At 38.5% G+C, this 17,381-nt stretch overlaps 1 protein-coding gene across 5 annotated transcripts in view; it reads right to left on the bottom strand.

The window, feature by feature from the left end:
- The window catches only part of LOC113969387 (plasminogen-like), a 29,522-nt gene that overhangs the window by 10,659 nt on the left and 1,482 nt on the right, over window positions 1-17,381 (bottom strand). For 3 of the 5 annotated variants that reach the window (XR_003534847.1, XM_027687049.1, XM_027687039.1), the window contains exons 2-11: window positions 15,824-15,959; window positions 15,093-15,199; window positions 12,107-12,221; window positions 10,911-11,074; window positions 10,259-10,388; window positions 10,028-10,146; window positions 8,407-8,569; window positions 7,417-7,547; window positions 6,413-6,572; window positions 4,775-4,965 (exon numbers count right to left, since the gene is read on the bottom strand). Coding sequence is in view for 4 of the 5 variants with exons in the window: in XM_027687049.1 (XP_027542850.1) it covers window positions 4,775-4,965; window positions 6,413-6,572; window positions 7,417-7,547; window positions 8,407-8,569; window positions 10,028-10,146; window positions 10,259-10,388; window positions 10,911-11,074; window positions 12,107-12,221; window positions 15,093-15,199; window positions 15,824-15,959 (1,416 nt within the window). In the remaining variant the exon portion in view is untranslated. Of the gene's footprint in view, window positions 1-1,660; window positions 1,957-4,774; window positions 4,966-6,412; window positions 6,573-7,416; window positions 7,548-8,406; window positions 8,570-10,027; window positions 10,147-10,258; window positions 10,389-10,910; window positions 11,075-12,106; window positions 12,222-15,092; window positions 15,200-15,823; window positions 15,960-17,381 lie in introns of those variants that run through there. The other 2 variants (XM_027687025.1, XM_027687058.1) reach the window with 2 other exon arrangements.

The raw sequence follows: 17,381 nt of genomic DNA, 5'->3' as shown, positions 1-17,381 counted from the left end.
AAACTACACGAGGTGCAGTCTGAATTAAGTTTATTACAAAGAACACCGGCTTAAATACAATGTTCAAATCATGACACATAATCTCTTAACCAATAACATTAAAGCACTCCATTGGGCACGTGTGATAGAGTACCAAAGACTACAGGTCCCAGAATGCTTTGCTACATTCTTCCTGTATTATGAACTGCTACATATATTAACATAAAAATTATTCTGACAAGATACAGGTAAGGAAGGAAAGTGTAAAACAAACAAGATGACTACTAAGTGTGCCAAGCAGTGCTCCCACTACATTACAACTGTTATTGATGCCAGGGCACCACAAAGGGTAAAATCTCTTTTGCTACTGTGTTTTTCAGCAAACACTACAGCTGCTCAGTGTACTGATTACTATCCCAAAATAGAGGGAAAAAAAGAACTTAGGAAATCTGTGTAAAATATCTAGGATCAAATTTATTCCTTATCCCAAAAGAAAGTAAAATATCTAGGGACAGACTATTTTAACACCCGTATAAGAATAAAAAGATAAGTCAGCAGAGAATGAACAGGGTATTAGAGGATGTAATTTCTGATGCTCCCAACTAGTAGAAAAATTCTATGACGAGGTTCTCGAGGCATTAGTCCTGACGCAAAGCGCATGGAAATACTAGCATGAACATCAAGAAAATCCTCTCCTGTGTTTGAGGAGAGCAGGGAAGGAACACCCCTCTTCCCAACTTCACTGGATATTTCAAATACAGCTAGCAACTCCAAGTGCTGAGCTTCACAGAGGACAAAGAGCACAGAGATTGCTATCTATGAAATCTTACTGATGATTCTTAGGACCAGGTTATCTAAATTTTGGCTGACTGTTACAGATGCCTGATTGTGACATGCTTACATATAGACCTGAATTCAAATATAAAGCTACTGCCTACTGCAGTTTTTTTATGTTTGGATTGAAAACATTTTGTAACTGTCATAGCAAGTTGTAGAAAGGGAGAACTCAAAAATTTTTAAGGATAATTACAGCAATGCGGGATTTCACAGTTACTCCCATTTTTTTTCTGGGTCAGTTGTGAAGCAAACACCATTTACACCTCCATCAGGATTCCTGCAATACTGTAATAATTACAAAAACAGAGAATGAAGACTCCAAATGTTAGCCACGGAATAAAGAAGTCTGTAAGTGCATATTTTAAAAAAAAGTGTTAAACTAAACCTTTGCATTATCTTCCTCAGCTACTTTTCACTAGGTGTGAAATACTTTCCATTTCCTCTTATCACAAAATCTGGGATCTCAAAACCACTAAGTGAAATTAGAAAAATATTATAAAATTGCTATCAATTTCTTCATCCACCAAGAGTCACCGTAGCTTTAGCGCTTTTTTGAGATGTCATGAGAAGTAGAGTTTAACCTAGGATGACTGTTTTGCAATAAAACATTTATTATTGGCCTAATCCATCTTTCCCTAAAATCAGTGTGAATAAGTTACGTTAACTTCAAGAATTCACCAGTAACCTGTTTAGTTTGTGACGAAGAGCAAAAGGCATCAGTTTGGGGTTAGCAGAAATCAGAGAAGCTCTGTATGATTCCTTTCATGCTGCTTGTCTTTCAGCGCCAACCCCATGGTGTACCTCTGCGCTTGAAGTACCAACAGCCTAGGTAATGTAAAAGCATCTCCAACCTTGTTAATAAATCATTTAAGAAATTGTTAAAGTTGTTAAATTCTTAAATATGTTTATATCTATTAATAGAAGCTCCGTTAATAGAAAGCCCTTGGCAGGACTATCAGTCTCTCGAAGCTGGGGAAGGTGGATTTTCTTGTTCTTTGCCCCTGTCTAGGGGGGGTGGAGGAGTGAAGCTTTCAGGAGCCAAAATGATGCTCCTTGCATAATAGCGATCATCTGTTGCTTGGACCTGGGTGGAGAGAGATTCTGTCGTCTCCAGTTCTTGTCCCAGTCCCAGTCCCTGTCCTAGACGAGGGAAAACAAAGCATAACAAACTGAAATCTTCTCCATCACCCAGTTTAACTCTTATTAACTGTTTAACTTACATCACTATGGGGAAAGAAAAATTTTCTTTGTTGTCTAAAATCCTTAAGTTTGCCTTTTGAGTTTATCTCCACAAAACCAGGACACTGCCTGCCAGAGCAAACAAGAAAAACTGCTTTCAGTGAGAATGAAGAAAATTTTTCTGATTCCTGTGATATCCATGAATGATGGGAAACACTGAATGTTTGCTTTTGTGTTTGCAAGTGCAAAATCTTCTAGTGCCAACGTGGTAAAGGATTTGATTTTGTTATTAAGATAGTGTTCAAAATGTTTATATTCTGTTTTCTAATTGTTTCAGCAAGTGAAAAGATTCCTTGATAATTTATATAAAGACTTATATAAGATTTCACATGAAGATTGAGAATGATAAACAAGTATTTGAACCCTTCTGCCCTTACAGCATTAAAACATGCAACACATGAAGTTACACACAGCCTTCAACCTTGAGGTAAACAGACAATAAAAGCATAAAATGACTTTTTGCTTTTACTTCAAGCTCCAGCAAAAGGCAACTTTGAAGCAAAAAGACATTGAAAGCCATCAAATGACTTCTACTGCTTTACTTCAAAACGCCATTCCTAGATAAAGCTACAGAGAAACTGCGTTTGCCTAACCTCTACATCTGTTCCTTCCACACTAGCCACCTGAGACTGTTTAAATTGTTATTAACACGTTTGTTAAGTTTGTTATAAAGGCAAAAAGCGGCTAACAGAAATGGATGGACAAAAGTTGAAAATTAACGGCATTGTAGAAACCACCGACAACTTAAACTGGTTGCTTGCAAAGGATGCTAAATTTCAAACTGTGTTAACATATTGTAATGATAACTTGTTTTATATACTGTGTTATTGTGATGGTAACTTGGTCTGGTTGTTTACAGGAGATGTTAAGTTTTAAGTTATGTTAACATATTGTGATGGTAACTTGTGTATATATCTTTGAGTTTATTAACTTATGGTTTTCTAAAACAAAAACAAAAGGGGGGAAAAAGAGAAAATGCATGTGCATAAACAGGTAAGACATTTAGGTTTGTTAAGCCTTATATTCTTCATATTGATTCCTTTTCAAATTTTCAAAACAAGTACAGTTGCCAAACATGATTACCAGAAGTGACAGATTGCGAAACATACAACCAATAACCACTGTAAAAACCCAAACTACATGATTTTAATAGAGACATAATAAAAATTCTAAGTATGCATGTGTGAGGAAAGAATGTGAAGTGGCCATTTCTGTATGAATGAAAAAACTGTATGAATGAGAGAAACTGTGTAAACATGTATGTATGTAGACTTAGAGATACTTCGTGCTTCATGTGCTATGAACAAATTACACTTGCATCACAACACTTGTTCTCTAAGGGCCCTTTTCTTGAAATGGAGTTGAATTTCTCCTGGTTACCAATTACATGCAGGTCGTTGGGGAAGTGGGAATCGATGCCCGATTATGCAAAAACCCTCAGGTTAATAAAGTTGTTGTTTATCCCAAATACACACAAACCCTTAGGAAATAAAAGTACAAATTTATGTCAAGCAAGTTTCAAGGATTACAGATAAAGGTTCAAATAAGTAAGTTTGTTGAGAGACCAAGGTAGGCAGTGAGCTGAATCACTGTGACGCAGTAGTCATTGTTAAAGGGGGTTTACAAAGTTTAAAATGTACTCTTATATGCAATGTTCTGTATTTCCTCATAATAATAAAGAAGAGGGGAGATGTAGGAGTCGGATTTAAGGAAGGGTGCCGAACAGCACCCTGGGAGATGTAGTTCCCAAGTACTCCCACATACATGGGCAGTGAGATACCCTATGGTGATTGGTCAAGGGAGTCACGTGTTACTTTGAACCCATGTATATAAGGTGTTGTTTGATTTGAATAAAGTGGATTTGGCTCAGAACCCCCAACCAAGCTAGCTGGCTCCGTGTAATTTATTTATGTATTATATTAATATGTCACAGTTGTCTATTTTCCTCTTATTCCCCTGGATGAAGAAGTTGTCCTTCAGAATGCACTAAAATGACATAGGCTACAGGACATGAACTGACTAAAGAGCACTTGCTTCAAGATGCAGCAGTACAGATCTGAAAGCTGCTGGAAGGATGTAACTGTTACATTGCAGCCCTAGTCAATATCCTGGTTTTGGCTTGCGTAGAGTTAATTTTCTTCTTAGTAGCTGGTACAGTGCTGTGTTTTAGATTTAGTGTGAAAATAATGTTGATAACACACTTATATTTTGGTTGTTGCTAAGTAGTGCTTACCTGAAGTCAAGGGCTTTTCAGTTTCCCATTTTCTGCCAGTGAGAAGGCATACAGGAAGCTGGGAGGGAGCATGGACAGGACAGCTAACTCAAACTAGCCACAGGGATATTCCATACCACAGAACAACATGCTTAGTACATAAACTAGTGGAAGCCACTAATTGCTGCTCAGGGACAGGATGGGCATTGGTCAGCAATTGTATGGTGCATCATTTGGGTTTCTTGGGTTTTATTCCTCTCCAATATTTATTATTATTATTATTGTCATTTTGTTTCAATTATTAAACTGTTCTTATCTCAACCTTTGAGTTTTACCTTTTTTTATTTTTCTCCCCACCAAGGAAGGGATAGGGGAATGAGTGAGCAGCTGCACGGTACTTAGTTTCTAGCTGTGGTTAAACCACAACACTCAAGAATTATTTTGATAGATTACTATTTCCTTTTCCCACAGACTCTACAGGAGGTAACACTTATAGCCAGCTGTTACCAGATGTGGTGCTTGTCGTCGGGCTAATATCTTGCGCCATCGTTGCGGGGGAATCATTTGGTATGGGCTCTTGTGTATGATCATCACACTTCTTGAGATTGCAGTACTCCCATAAGGTGTTGGGGTCAGTGGTGAAACACCATGGGCTGCTGTCACCATCTGGATTTCTACAATAGTTGTCCCTCAAATCCCTGCAAAAATAAAGTCAATAGTCATGTTGTGTAAGACTGGAAGTAAGCATAGGAATATCTTGACAAAAAGTTGTGGAACTGTACTATAAGGATAAATACATTTATTATTGTTTTCATTTATTGCAGATATCCTATTAATAGCAAACACATTTATGGCTGTGATGTTGGTGAAGAGTTATATTTCACATGTACATCAGAGTCATGAATACGTTTATGCATAAGGAAACATTATTCAATTACTGGCTGATATTCTGGATGTGCCATGTCAATGTGCTGAGTACCTAAATAAACGCCTGATATGCCAATAATTTAATTTCTAAATATATATGTATAAGCACACGCAATTACGTGAATGTGTGAATTAGTAATAAATATGCAGAAAGATTCATACTGCTGGTGGGCCCTTATGCTTTTCCAAATTTTTTGTTTTTTAATGCCAAAGGATTCTTTTTAACATTGAGAAGAAAGGCAAATAAATGCTTATGCAGTTGATCCCCTCTCACACTCCCAAACCCTATTTCTACTGAATTCAGTGAAACCACTCCCAAGTCTGTGCTTCATGGGGCAGGGAGAAGTAGAATTTCTGTCTTCAGTAATTTGCAGAGTTTCAGTATTTCCCCATCCTGAATCACAGCACAGTTATAGAATAAAAAAGAACTGAAATGGTTTTTTTCCAAATATGACAGAACACATGAATTCCACATTTTTGCAATTTGATTTTAATTTTTTAAAATGTTTTCGAAAGACATCATCCCCCCTGAGGATGTTCCAGTTTCAATACATCAGTATTTTGACGCCTAAATATAACTGAAAAATTCAAATTATTTTAGGTGATAGCATAAAAAACATAAAAAAATGGACAGATTTTCTCGCAATTGAAATCTTGTTGCTTTCCTACCCTTACTAAAAACTGGCACATTAGTGATTATGGTTAGTTCATCAGTCACTGCTGGTACAGTTTTGTCAGCCTGAAGAAGACAAATCAAGGGTGAAAATTCAGTATGCAACTCTGCGTGCACAATTCCAACTGCAAAGAACACTTTGATGGTATTTCAAAGCATAATGTATCTGACAGTGTTTTGCATCATAAATGCTGTGTTCTGGCAAGATTAAAAAATGAGAAAGGCTTCCACAAAAGTCTTAAATTCATAAACAAAACACATATTTCAGCAGATGCCCAGACTCTGGATACAAGTCTCCTGCTGTTGGTTACAGAAGCTCAGATTTAAGAGTAAAGGGACACAGCTATATTTTGCTCAGAATTTAGATAACTAGAAAATACAGTTTTTAAAAATGAGACTAACAGAAAATGTTTCTATGTCTTGGAAAAAAATCTCTTTTACGGATACATTCCCTAGCAATGTTTTAAAGCATAGATGTGCAAAGACAATGCAAACCAAGCAGTAGTCATTGTCAGAGAAAGAGAGAAAAGGTGAGATAAACATACGCATCTGGGAATTTGTCCGGGGTTTTTTCATGCCTGTGTGGGAACATGGAGTTCCAGGCCTGGCATTTTTTTCCCGATGCAGTGATAGAAGTTGTGCCACGATAACTCTGGCCTTTGCCTCGGTAGCACTCCTCTGTCAGGGGAACCTGTATAGGCACATCTGCAGCGAACAACAGAAACTGGTCTTTTGCATCATAGTTTTATGTTCTTACTGAGTAAGCACAAGAAAGCACCAAACACACAGTATGACAAAAAGGAATGACTCATTTATACAGACAGCATTCACTGAGACCATCACAGCCAGCAGCCGAAGGGCATTTCCAAAGTTATTTAGAAAACTTTCATAGTTTAACATCGTATGTTGTTCAGTGAAGGCTTCACCATTTAGTTTCATTTTGGTATATGTGAACATGCTAGAATTAAGGATAAGAAAGTTTGCATGAAAAATCCTCAAAGATGAAATACTGGTGATTTTTATCATGATAAATTTCTCAAACAGACATTATATTAAGCTTCAATCTCTTCATTATCCTTTTTATTGCGCTAAGACTTTCTTGTTACTTTTTGTCCTTAAATGAATGAATGTTTCAATGTGATTTTTATTTGGAAATAAGACTTTGGAAGCTCCTGTCCTCTCTTTTGTGGCTACTTTCCAAAATGGGAGTTCCTTTTATTTAGCAGTTTTTCCTGTCTTTGAACCTGATTTTAATTTTTCAATGAACTTGCTATAATTGCCCTACATTTGGGAAAAAAGTAATATAAAAAAATAAACCTCTTTTATCCAGTAATTCTTCTATTGGGTCAGCTGGTGATTTACATCCTTCACTGTATTTTCTTAACCACTGAAAGTTCAATATTTGGCAGGTTTTGCAACATGCCAGGCAGACAAGCATTAACAACAGTGACAAAGTGACTGAAAAAATATTTAATACATTTACAGTGAGAAACAATAAACCTCTCACTGTTTTAAAGTCCTTATTTCAAGTACACTCCACTATTCATACCAGCATTCTCTTGTTCTCTCCCATCACAGGGAGGAATTGTGCAATATTCCCATCTAACGCTGCTGTTGATGGTGTAGCACCAAGGTCTCTTCTCTCCATCAGGGTTTCTACAGTAGTTTTCCTCTAAGCCCCTGAAACAAAAACACTGGTTTTAAACTACTCATAGAAATCCAGAAGAGTTTTGTGCATGACTATTAACAACTACTGCATGCAGAAGTCAACTCAGTGGTTATATGTATTCTTTTTGGAGATTAATTACCTCATGCATCACTGTTTTGGGACTAATCAATGGTCTTCAAATTTACAGTCTAAATGCTGATGATATATGAAGAACTGTGTCAATGCTTTCGCATTCTACTCTTGTTGTTGAGGCCAAGATACAGCAGTAAAAGTTGACTTCGAAACACAAGCCATTGGTGTACCTGACATTACAGTAAGAACCAGGCAAGGCTGGATGTGACAGACTGATCCTGGAAGTGTGTAGGAGCACCAGTGCATGCTGCTCTCTGCCCTATGATAGTGGACAGGGTTTCACACGCCCAAGAAAACTTGCAGGATCAAAATACAGAGTAATAAGCCAGGTCAGTCCCAGCTACCCTTGCACATCGATAATTCTCCGAAAACCCAGCTCCTCTGACCCTGGAGCACAAGGATGTATTGGAACATGTTGACCTTGGAGCATCACTCTTCAGAAGAGTAATGCACTGAAAATGTGCTGAAACACAGCCAAGGGATTTTCAGTAGTAACTACTTATAACTTAGCAGTGGGATGTGGGTCAGACAGGTGAGATAAATATATGAGAATAAAGAGGGATGCAGAAAAAGATGAAGAGCAAGACCTGAACAGAAGTAATGAGCACTGACAAACAGCAAGAAAATAGCTTATCAGCAGAAATGAGGAGCACCTGGGCTCCTCTTGTCTCTGCATCTGATTCAATAAGGAATAACTATGTTCTTTGGTATTTGTTACAATGATGAGGTTCAGCATACTTGCAGGGATATCTGTCAGGAATCCAGCCATGTTTGTGAGGAAACTGTGTGTTCCAGTGTTGACACACATTTCCTGATTCAGTGATGGCTATCCTTCCTCGATAGTCTTCTCCTTTCCCTGAAAGACACTGGGAGCCTGGGCCAGAGACTAGTGGGTGTGTAGCTGTAACAGGAAAACACAAATGAAGGGGAGGGAAGGGAAGAGAAGGAAAATAGTACTTTCAAAAATATATAAACCCCCTTTATTTTCTGTAATGTCAAAAGTGCAATTTTTTTTTCTTTCAGCAGAGGTGACCTGGGTTAAAAGCCATGTCAAAACCAAAAAGTACATTTTTACGAGCAGTTGGACAGCCAGACAGATGTCCTCTGTCTGCCCTTTTACAGCAGTCAATAAATAACTTTGCTGGGTCAAGACAGACTTTGTACCTGCAGTCTCCTGAGAGCAGAACAGGAAAGGCAGTAAGTAGTCCTGTACAGTCTTGTAAAACCAAGTGAAATGAATATTATACACACAAGTAGGGTGGAAGGGCAGAAAGGGACAAGAAGAAATTTTGAGAGAAAGCAAAGCAGCCTTCAGAGCTGAGCCTCTGGAGTCAGTGACTTGGGAAAGTATGGCAGAAGGAAGAGTGAAAGAAAGAAAGTGAAGTGGTCTGGCACGTGGGGAACAGCAAAGAAAGTAAGAGTGATGATCAGAGGCATAGAACCTGCAGAGGCCAAATGGAAAATGAATTTACAGCACATACCTACTATATATACTTTGTATACAGAATTTCCCAAGGAGATAAGTATGACTAAAAGGTTGGCACGTTCCTTACACTTCAAGTTTTAAGCACAGAATGGAAATGCTATGGTAACTTTCACAATTTATCATGCAGAAGTCTATAAATAGTTATTCACCATCTGTAATGGACCATGCTGAAGAGAACTACATCCGGCAAACACGTGCCACTGCTTAGAGCATTGGCAAGTGCAAATGCATAAGGAAGCAAGCTCTAGAGATAAAAACACACTTTTTTTTTTCCTAAAAGTGCCATCTAGTTCTGTGAATAGCAATGCTACTCTCCTTATTCAGTGCTTAGGAAATATCCAGGTTTAGTGTGCTCAGCTCAATGGGTTATGCTCACTCACTGATAAGTCAGGTGTTTCCTCGAGGCCTGAACTTGTTTCTCAGGATTCACCCCTTGCTAAGAAAAAGGCAGCGCTGGCTGTGCTGGCCAGACTCAGGTAAAATATCACAGTATGGCCATATGGTGATTTAGATGGTTTTCGTTAGTTAACTCATCAGCAGAAAACTACCACCTGATTTAACCTGAATGTCCAGTCTCTCAGGTAAATTTAAATTCTCAGGTAAGTTGAAAGGCAAAGTGGTTAAAGGCAAATTCTGTTTTCCCATAACATCTTTGGCATTATTGTACTTTGTGACACCTACATCCTCACTGACCTTACATGATTTTACAAAACTGAAATTTAGAGAGCGATTCTGCGTATTACCGTGCACTTTCCTTCCTTCACAAAGGTATCCTTAGGTTACTCAGAACTGAGATTTCTTGTCTTTCCCCTCCCTGCATAATTGTAATGTGAAAAGCTACCCTCTGGAGTGATCTCAGGAAATCAGACTCACTGCAATGAGGAATTTTGCAATATTCCCAGCGTTTAGTTGGACTGGTAGTGAAACACCAGGGCCGAAGTTCACCATCAGGATTACGGCAATAATTCATCTTCAGATCCTTGTCTGGATAGCTACACATTGAAAATGAAAGAGAAGGTTGTGAATCAATTACGGGCAGCTGAAGCAATTAGGCTCTGTCTCCCAGGCTCTGTAGGAATGAATTCAGTGCTGAGTGTAACTCACTGTTTCAGGGTAAATCCATGCATATGAGGCTCTTGGGCATCCCAGTATTGGCACTGAAGTCCAGACTCTGTTCTCGACAGTTCTCCGCGGTAGTCCTCACCATTACACTGCATGCATTCCACTGTAGGTCCTAGGCAGAATGGAAAAAAAAGCAAGGAACGCACCAGCCCATGAATTCAGATCCTGATCTATTCCTGGAAGAATATGCTGAAAGGAAAAGAGGGATTTGCTTGAGCTAGTGATGAAAATAATTCAAAAACCTAGCCAAATTCAAAATGCTTTAGGAATATGTGTCATTTGGAGGGAGAAATTTGTCACGGTTCTGTATGTACTGATAGCGATGGGAGTTCAGTATGTAACACAGCATTCGGATCAATCTTTACTCTCTTTAAAATAAAATAAATTGCTGGGGTAAGAGCAGGACAATATCAGTAAATGATTAAAAAATTTCAGTTCTTCCATATTTACGAAATTACTTTGATAACTCAAGATAATTAGGAAAAAACATCTGTGTTGAGAAATTCTTAAGTTCAGTTTAATTTAAATTCTCATTTGAAAACAATCTGCAATAATTAAGTGCAAAAAAGTAGCAGGAATAATATTACCTACTTAAACTAACTACTTAAATTCATTCTCTGAAAAGTAAATATACCTTCTCCAGTGTGTGTGATCTGGTCTTCACACTCTGGGATATTACAGTAATCATATCTGGTAGCAGGATCTGTTGTGTAACACCAGGGTCCATTTTCATCCCCATCAGGATTTCTGCAGTAGTTTTCCTCCAGCCCTGCGTTAGGGTGTTTTTGAGGTGTATAGCTGTAATTAAAATTCTATTTTAATACCAGTAATTTAGTGGAGCAGAAGGGAAATGTCCAATTTGCTGAGGTAGCTGTGAGCTTTATTCATTCACAGTAAAAATGAGCAAAACAGATTCCCCACTGTAAGCCATCAATGAAAACTGAAAAAACATTCCATAACTATCATTATTAGTAGCTTTCTCCCTAAGTCACAATTGCCAATAAGGAGTGATCTTACAGCCTGCAAGGACTATGACAGTCTCAAAGGACAATTTTTGCCTTTAATACTTACATCCGTCTGATCTAATCTGCTCACTATGGCCTGTGACTCTGTCACGCATTTGTATTAATGGAGCTACTGCAGAAGTTGTGTATTTCTAGAGACTATTCACCAAACACTAGATCATGCAGAGACCTGAAGCAGGTGACACTAGGCTTCTTCCTACAGTAACCTTACCAGAGAGGACTGAATGGCTTTTAAACAATCTGAACAAGTGTATCCAAGTTTCATTAGGATAAAACTCCAACATAGATCAGAGGAAACGGAATCTCTGCTTCCTTCTTGCTTCAGTGAGCCCAGTGGCAGCCAGCCCCGAGAAAACTCTACCTGGCCAGGTATGTTTGGCCCTTGGATACTTTTCTTAATGTTTTTTCTTGACTGTCTTGTATGGCAGGCAGGGAGTCATAGAGCTGGATCGATATCAGTGCTTTTTTTTCCGCACTTCATACAGAACAGTGCAATTATGATCCCACTGTCACCAATTGCAAAATTTTCATCATATGTTGGTAGGAACATTTCATCTGGTTAAGACACCTCACGTTTAGACACAATTTCTCTAGCTGACAATGAATCCTTTCCTTATCCAGATCATTGCAGTTCTCTGCCAGCAGAGTCAAAAGCAGCAAGACAGATGAAGATAAAGCTGTCTTAAAAAGTCACCTGATAACTGGCTTTGGTAACTTGCGCTATAAGGCTGTTTATACATATGAAGTTGGGGAAGCTTGGAAGAGTGTGAGAACAACATAAAGACAGATATAAATAAGGGCATACTTTGGTTTGTGGGGTATTTTTTCTGCCCACTTCTGGCATCGAATACCCCTCCAAGTCTTGGCTTCTGTTCCTCTGTAGTCCTTCCCAGTCCCTCTTTTACATTCTAGAAGGTAAACTGAAATGGAATTGGCTTTGTTAATTCAATGGTGTTACAACATTGCACATCTTGAAATTGAAAGTCTGCAGATATAACTAAAGTTCATCAGTTCATGATGAGCCATGCTTTACCAATGTTTTGAACCTCTTGTACATGCAAACATATGTGATTCTATAATGTAATTTAAAACAAATAAGTTACAAACTAAAGAGAAAAATTTCTGAAGCGTTTTTACAAAGCTAATAAAATTTAGTGAAAAAATAGTTGTGTCAAATTACAGTTGGTTTTGACCTGCAAAAATGCATGTTTTACTATCATAATACTGGGGTAAATAGGAATGTCTTTCACCAGCAGCTGGAGATTCTTTGAAAGGCATTATTCACAAGCATATTTGCAGTGTGGGTGTCGTGCAACTATTCCTTCAAGAAAGAAAATATTTAGTTATCAAAATACACTTGTCACGTAAATGGCCCCCAAACTTTTGATTCCTCTTAGCCTCAGACTCCCAGGTCCTTTCTAGTGGAATTCCAAGACAGAGAGAATGCAAATCATGTTGGTGATGTTTTTATTGTCAACAGACACTGGAAAATCTCAAGTTATTAAGGGCAGTGATCTTGCTTTCCCCTTCCAGCAATTTGCTTGCACAAGAAGAATCTCCCTAAACCCCAAAATATAAAATGGAAATGTTAGAGCAAGGACGAGGTACCAATCTGATAGGAAAAACTGAGCCTTGTTTGAACACCTTGCAATAGTTACTGCCATCACGGTGTGTGGGTGGGACTACAAATATCTGTGCTGCATGTCTTGCCAAAAGGGAGCTTCTGCATGGTTTTTCAGGGTACTACTGGAAGGACCAAAAGTCTAGTCACTGCAACTCCAACACTAATACCCAAGTCCCAGCATGTCCATCTCTGGCCAATAGCCTTGCCCATGGACTTTCTGATGTTGCCAGATTCCTCCTAGATTATTTTAGCTTGTCTAAATAATAAAGCTGGACACATCTGACACCCGGGGAGAGGGGGTGAAGACTGTATAGCTGGGTCAGGAACGAAAACAACCGAGTAACTTTCCAGGTCAAATGGCACATTGAGACCACCATGGATTTTGGCCTCAGTATTTGATCCTTCTTGAAGAGCATTTTTAGTGACATGGCTTCTTTCTGTTTGGCCTCCAAATTCTCAATTAGTTTTCTGTCCTATACAGGAGTTCACTTTGCTTGCCTATAATCCCTGATTGTGTTCTTCAAAAGAAGGATGGGATCAAAAGCCAAACTACATGTCAAGACAAAATTAAGATTTGATTGGGGAAAATGCTCTGCAAAGAATGAGATTTCTCTAACCAAGTTCTTCAGAAATGTTTCAGTGACTAAGTGCCAAAGCTTTGATTATTACCCCTACAAGAAGGTAAGCATCCCAGATGACCACTCAGCTAGCAAAAATGCCATGGTTCTTAAACTTTCAGAGGCCAATTGGAACCAAAGGAAAATGCACTTCTGTAGGTGAGAGTGAGAAATCTGACTCAACATAATGTAGAGAATGAGTCCACCTTGTGAATTATTCCAATTATTAGCGAGGAGGTGTTGCCATTAACATATGGAAAGTAACTGGCAGACATATATTCATGGAGTTGCCTTTGTAACTATGGACAATCCAGAGTATGGTCTGCATACTGATCCCAAAGCATCTGTGGTGGGGTAAAATGGAAGTGCCTAACATTGGGTGGCCTAGTACAAAAAGACAAACTATTACACTGACAAATGGATAAAACTTTTTGTGTCAAAGTAGATGTTTTGCACAGGTATTAATCCAATTCCAAGGAAAATAAATTCCAGCAAAGATTGAGGCCAGAGCAGCTATTATGAACTCCAAGTTCTGAGTCAGGTGTAGGTGAGATTGTACAGTCATCATGAGCCTAAAGGAGTGGCAGAGCCACAAAATTGGCCTGGAAATTGCTTTTTCCCAGCAGACCAAATTCCATCATATCTCAGCAGAGAGGAGTTTTACAGCAGCTATTTCCTGGTGCTGAGGAGTTGTGGTGAGGACAGAAAACTTTTCTGATGTTTAAGGAAACTAAATGTCTTCATTTACAAATTCAAGTTCAGGCTGGGTGACACTGTGGTTACTTGCTTCTAGGAAGGTGAGTCTCACTTCTAACAGCCTTCTGAGAAGTATCTCTGGTTTGAAGTGGATTTGGACCATTACAGATACAAAATGATGCCATTTGGATTATCCAGAGACCTCACAACGATGCTGGCAGCGGTAGCTGTGAGTTTCAGAATGAATGAGACAGTTTTGTACTTCTGCTAGCAAAAAAGAGAAGGAAAATGACTGTACACTTTTGTACTCCTGCCATAACAGGCACCTACAGGCTGATGAGCTGGTCCCTTGGTGTGAGGAGCAAGATACAGTGTCTCCTGCAGTGGACTCATGTGGTGACATTTCCTTTAGTCCTGGATATGGCTAGGAAGGAAAAGCTCTGATCCCAAGAGGATTAGGAGAGAGGGGGACAGACCTGTACTTCACCCTACAGTTTCAGCTAAGGGTAAAAAGTAAACAAGACAAATCCATCCTGACACATGAGAGGGTGCCAAGCTAGGATTTTTTTTTTTCTGCAGGAAGAAGTGGCTCCAATGGGGCTATGAGCAGCAAAGCTGAAGGTTCTGACTAAATTTCTAGATTACATGTGTTGAGGAAGGTCACTGGGATAAACATTGAGGCTGGAGACACCAGGCCTGTCTTCCATGGAATAGTTTTGGAGGAGGTGAAAATTTGCATGATCCACCTCACTGAAACTGTCACCACCTGCAGTGGTTTGCTCCAGCACTGCAGCAGAGAGCACAAGGATGCAGTTAAAATAGGCTTAATGAGTAGCATCTTACTGTATACATACTTCTCTTTTCATAAAGAACTGCATCCATGCTGGCGAACATCACTGACATTTTAGCATTTTCAGCCAGTGTTAAACACTGTAGCTTTTTCCTGGTGAATAGGAAAGCCCTGTTGAAATTGAGAAGGAAGCAATATTTTAAATTCAATACAAATTATTCAGCGAATAATTATCGTTCTATACATTTTTAATTTAATAGCACTGTCCTGTATCCATTTCTATCTTTCAGATACTGCACTCAATATCTGAGACACTGAGTAAGAGTCTGGCTTTTTTTATTCTTCTGAAGTGGCTCATTTATTCAGGACAAAGACTATATATGAGTAAGTTATTGTGTGGGAAGGTAATTACTGCATTGGCAAAACATTATCAATAGCATCCTAGCTCAGGTTAGTATCTTTCCCTACAATGGATTAGAAACATTTCATTCTTCTTTTGTGAAAGAAGCCAGCATCTAGCAAAAGAGGCACAAGCAGCTCTCCCCATAATGAATAAGAGTGGGAACTTGAACAGTTACTATAAAATGATAAATACATTGTAAATCCACTCTTTGCTTGATCTTGTGGTAATTTATGGGTGAAGATAAGCCACAAGCTAAAGGTACAGGCATGAGAGACACTGCTGTAGGTAGAGCTGCAGCAGAATGGGGATGTTGGTTCTGAGCAACTGTAGGAAAATACCACTGATATGCAGACATCCACAATGACACAGTTTTAAGATTCAATAGGAATTACCTGCAATTAAAATTTCTTTCTGCTTCACATTTCTCTGCACATTCTCTTTCATTATTTGTCTTGTAAGACTGTTTATTTCGAGTTAGTATCCAAACACCATCTGTTCTTATGTAGTCATCCAGTATATCTCCTTTCACTAAAAGGGAAGGAAAGGAATCAGACATCAAAAATGAAAATTCTGCAGTTAAGAAGATCTGTGAATTTTAAGTCCCATTTTCTATGTAGCTTGGACAGGTGAAGACACCATTTATGCTGTGTAATTCTAGGTAAAAGATTATAAACTCTAATGTAATTTCTGTCTCCCGGCACAATCACAGCTGTATGACTGTAACATGCCATAGGAAAAAAACCAGCAGAAAAAACATGTAGAGAAGCAGTTCTGAATGGAGTTATGCATGAGTTTGAAGCTAAGAACAAGAAATGTGGAGTGAGAGGGAACAGAGAGAGAGAGACTTAAGTGGTGCCAACATCAGTCAGAGAAAGAGGAAGTGATACCAATATCAAAGTTTTGAAAAAGAATGAATTAGATGGATGTGATATTATGACATTTCATGTGGATTGTGCACTCACTGTAGTTTTATTGGTCACTGACTAGTTGTTTGTCCCAAGATGTCTTGCTCTAGAGCAAGAAACCACAGTCATAAAATTACTAAATAGCATTTTACAATGGCCACCATTATTTTATTGTAATGGGTTGAGCAGACTTACTGATGAAATTGTCAGGCTGCATCTCTGTTGCAACAAATTAACCCAAGATTTTAAATTGGTAAATGATTAGTATTATTATATCTGAAAGCTACATGTGCATAAGATGTATGTGAGGTATCTGCTAATACATTTAACACAGCTCTAAAACATTGTTGCTCACAATGGATTTTGTCAATTAACTGATTTTTTCCCTTCTATGTCTATAAAGAATTTATATTCTGTTCCTAATTTCTATGAGAGTTTATTTCCACCTCCAGCATCAGGTTACAAGGTTACACAAGCGATATGGTTCAGTTATTTCATTTTTTTCAAGCTAGATTGTTATTGATAGATACAGGAAGTTCATAATTTTGTATAGTATTCTCACAGGTAATGTTGTGAATCTTTCATTTTTCCACTCATATAAGGCTCGATTCACTGCAGCATCACTCCAGTGTAATTAATTCCCACAACATATAGGTCATCCATCACCTGCCTCCGTATGACACATATTCATATGAAATAAAAGGTATTTGGGCCACTAATGAAAGTAAGATGATTAGTTGCCTGAGGGCATCTTCTGTGCCTGTTTGCAGAGTTGGCTCAATGCTAAAAAACCACGTGTCTTGAGAAATCCCTGACACTGAGGCCTCCCATATCTAATCCCATTGTTAGAGCTGGACTATGTGGAGCACCAGTAGCCCAGCCTACTAATTTCTCCTGACGGATTCTGTAAACAAGTGCTTCCTCTCCTGAATTTTTTCATAAGTTAACTGAGGCCAATGATCCAGAATTGCAGGGGATTAGAATAGGAAAATACTGCTTTCCAAACTTAATTGACACATCTTAAAACTCCATTTGTCCAAAGAGC

The sequence above is a fragment of the Neopelma chrysocephalum genome, unplaced genomic scaffold (genome assembly GCF_003984885.1).
Source record: "Neopelma chrysocephalum unplaced genomic scaffold, ASM398488v2 Primary Assembly neopelma1_23, whole genome shotgun sequence".
NCBI lineage: Eukaryota > Metazoa > Chordata > Aves > Passeriformes > Pipridae > Neopelma > Neopelma chrysocephalum.
The sequence above is the reverse complement of the archived record's forward strand: the minus strand, read 5'-3'. Positions and strand labels throughout refer to the sequence as shown.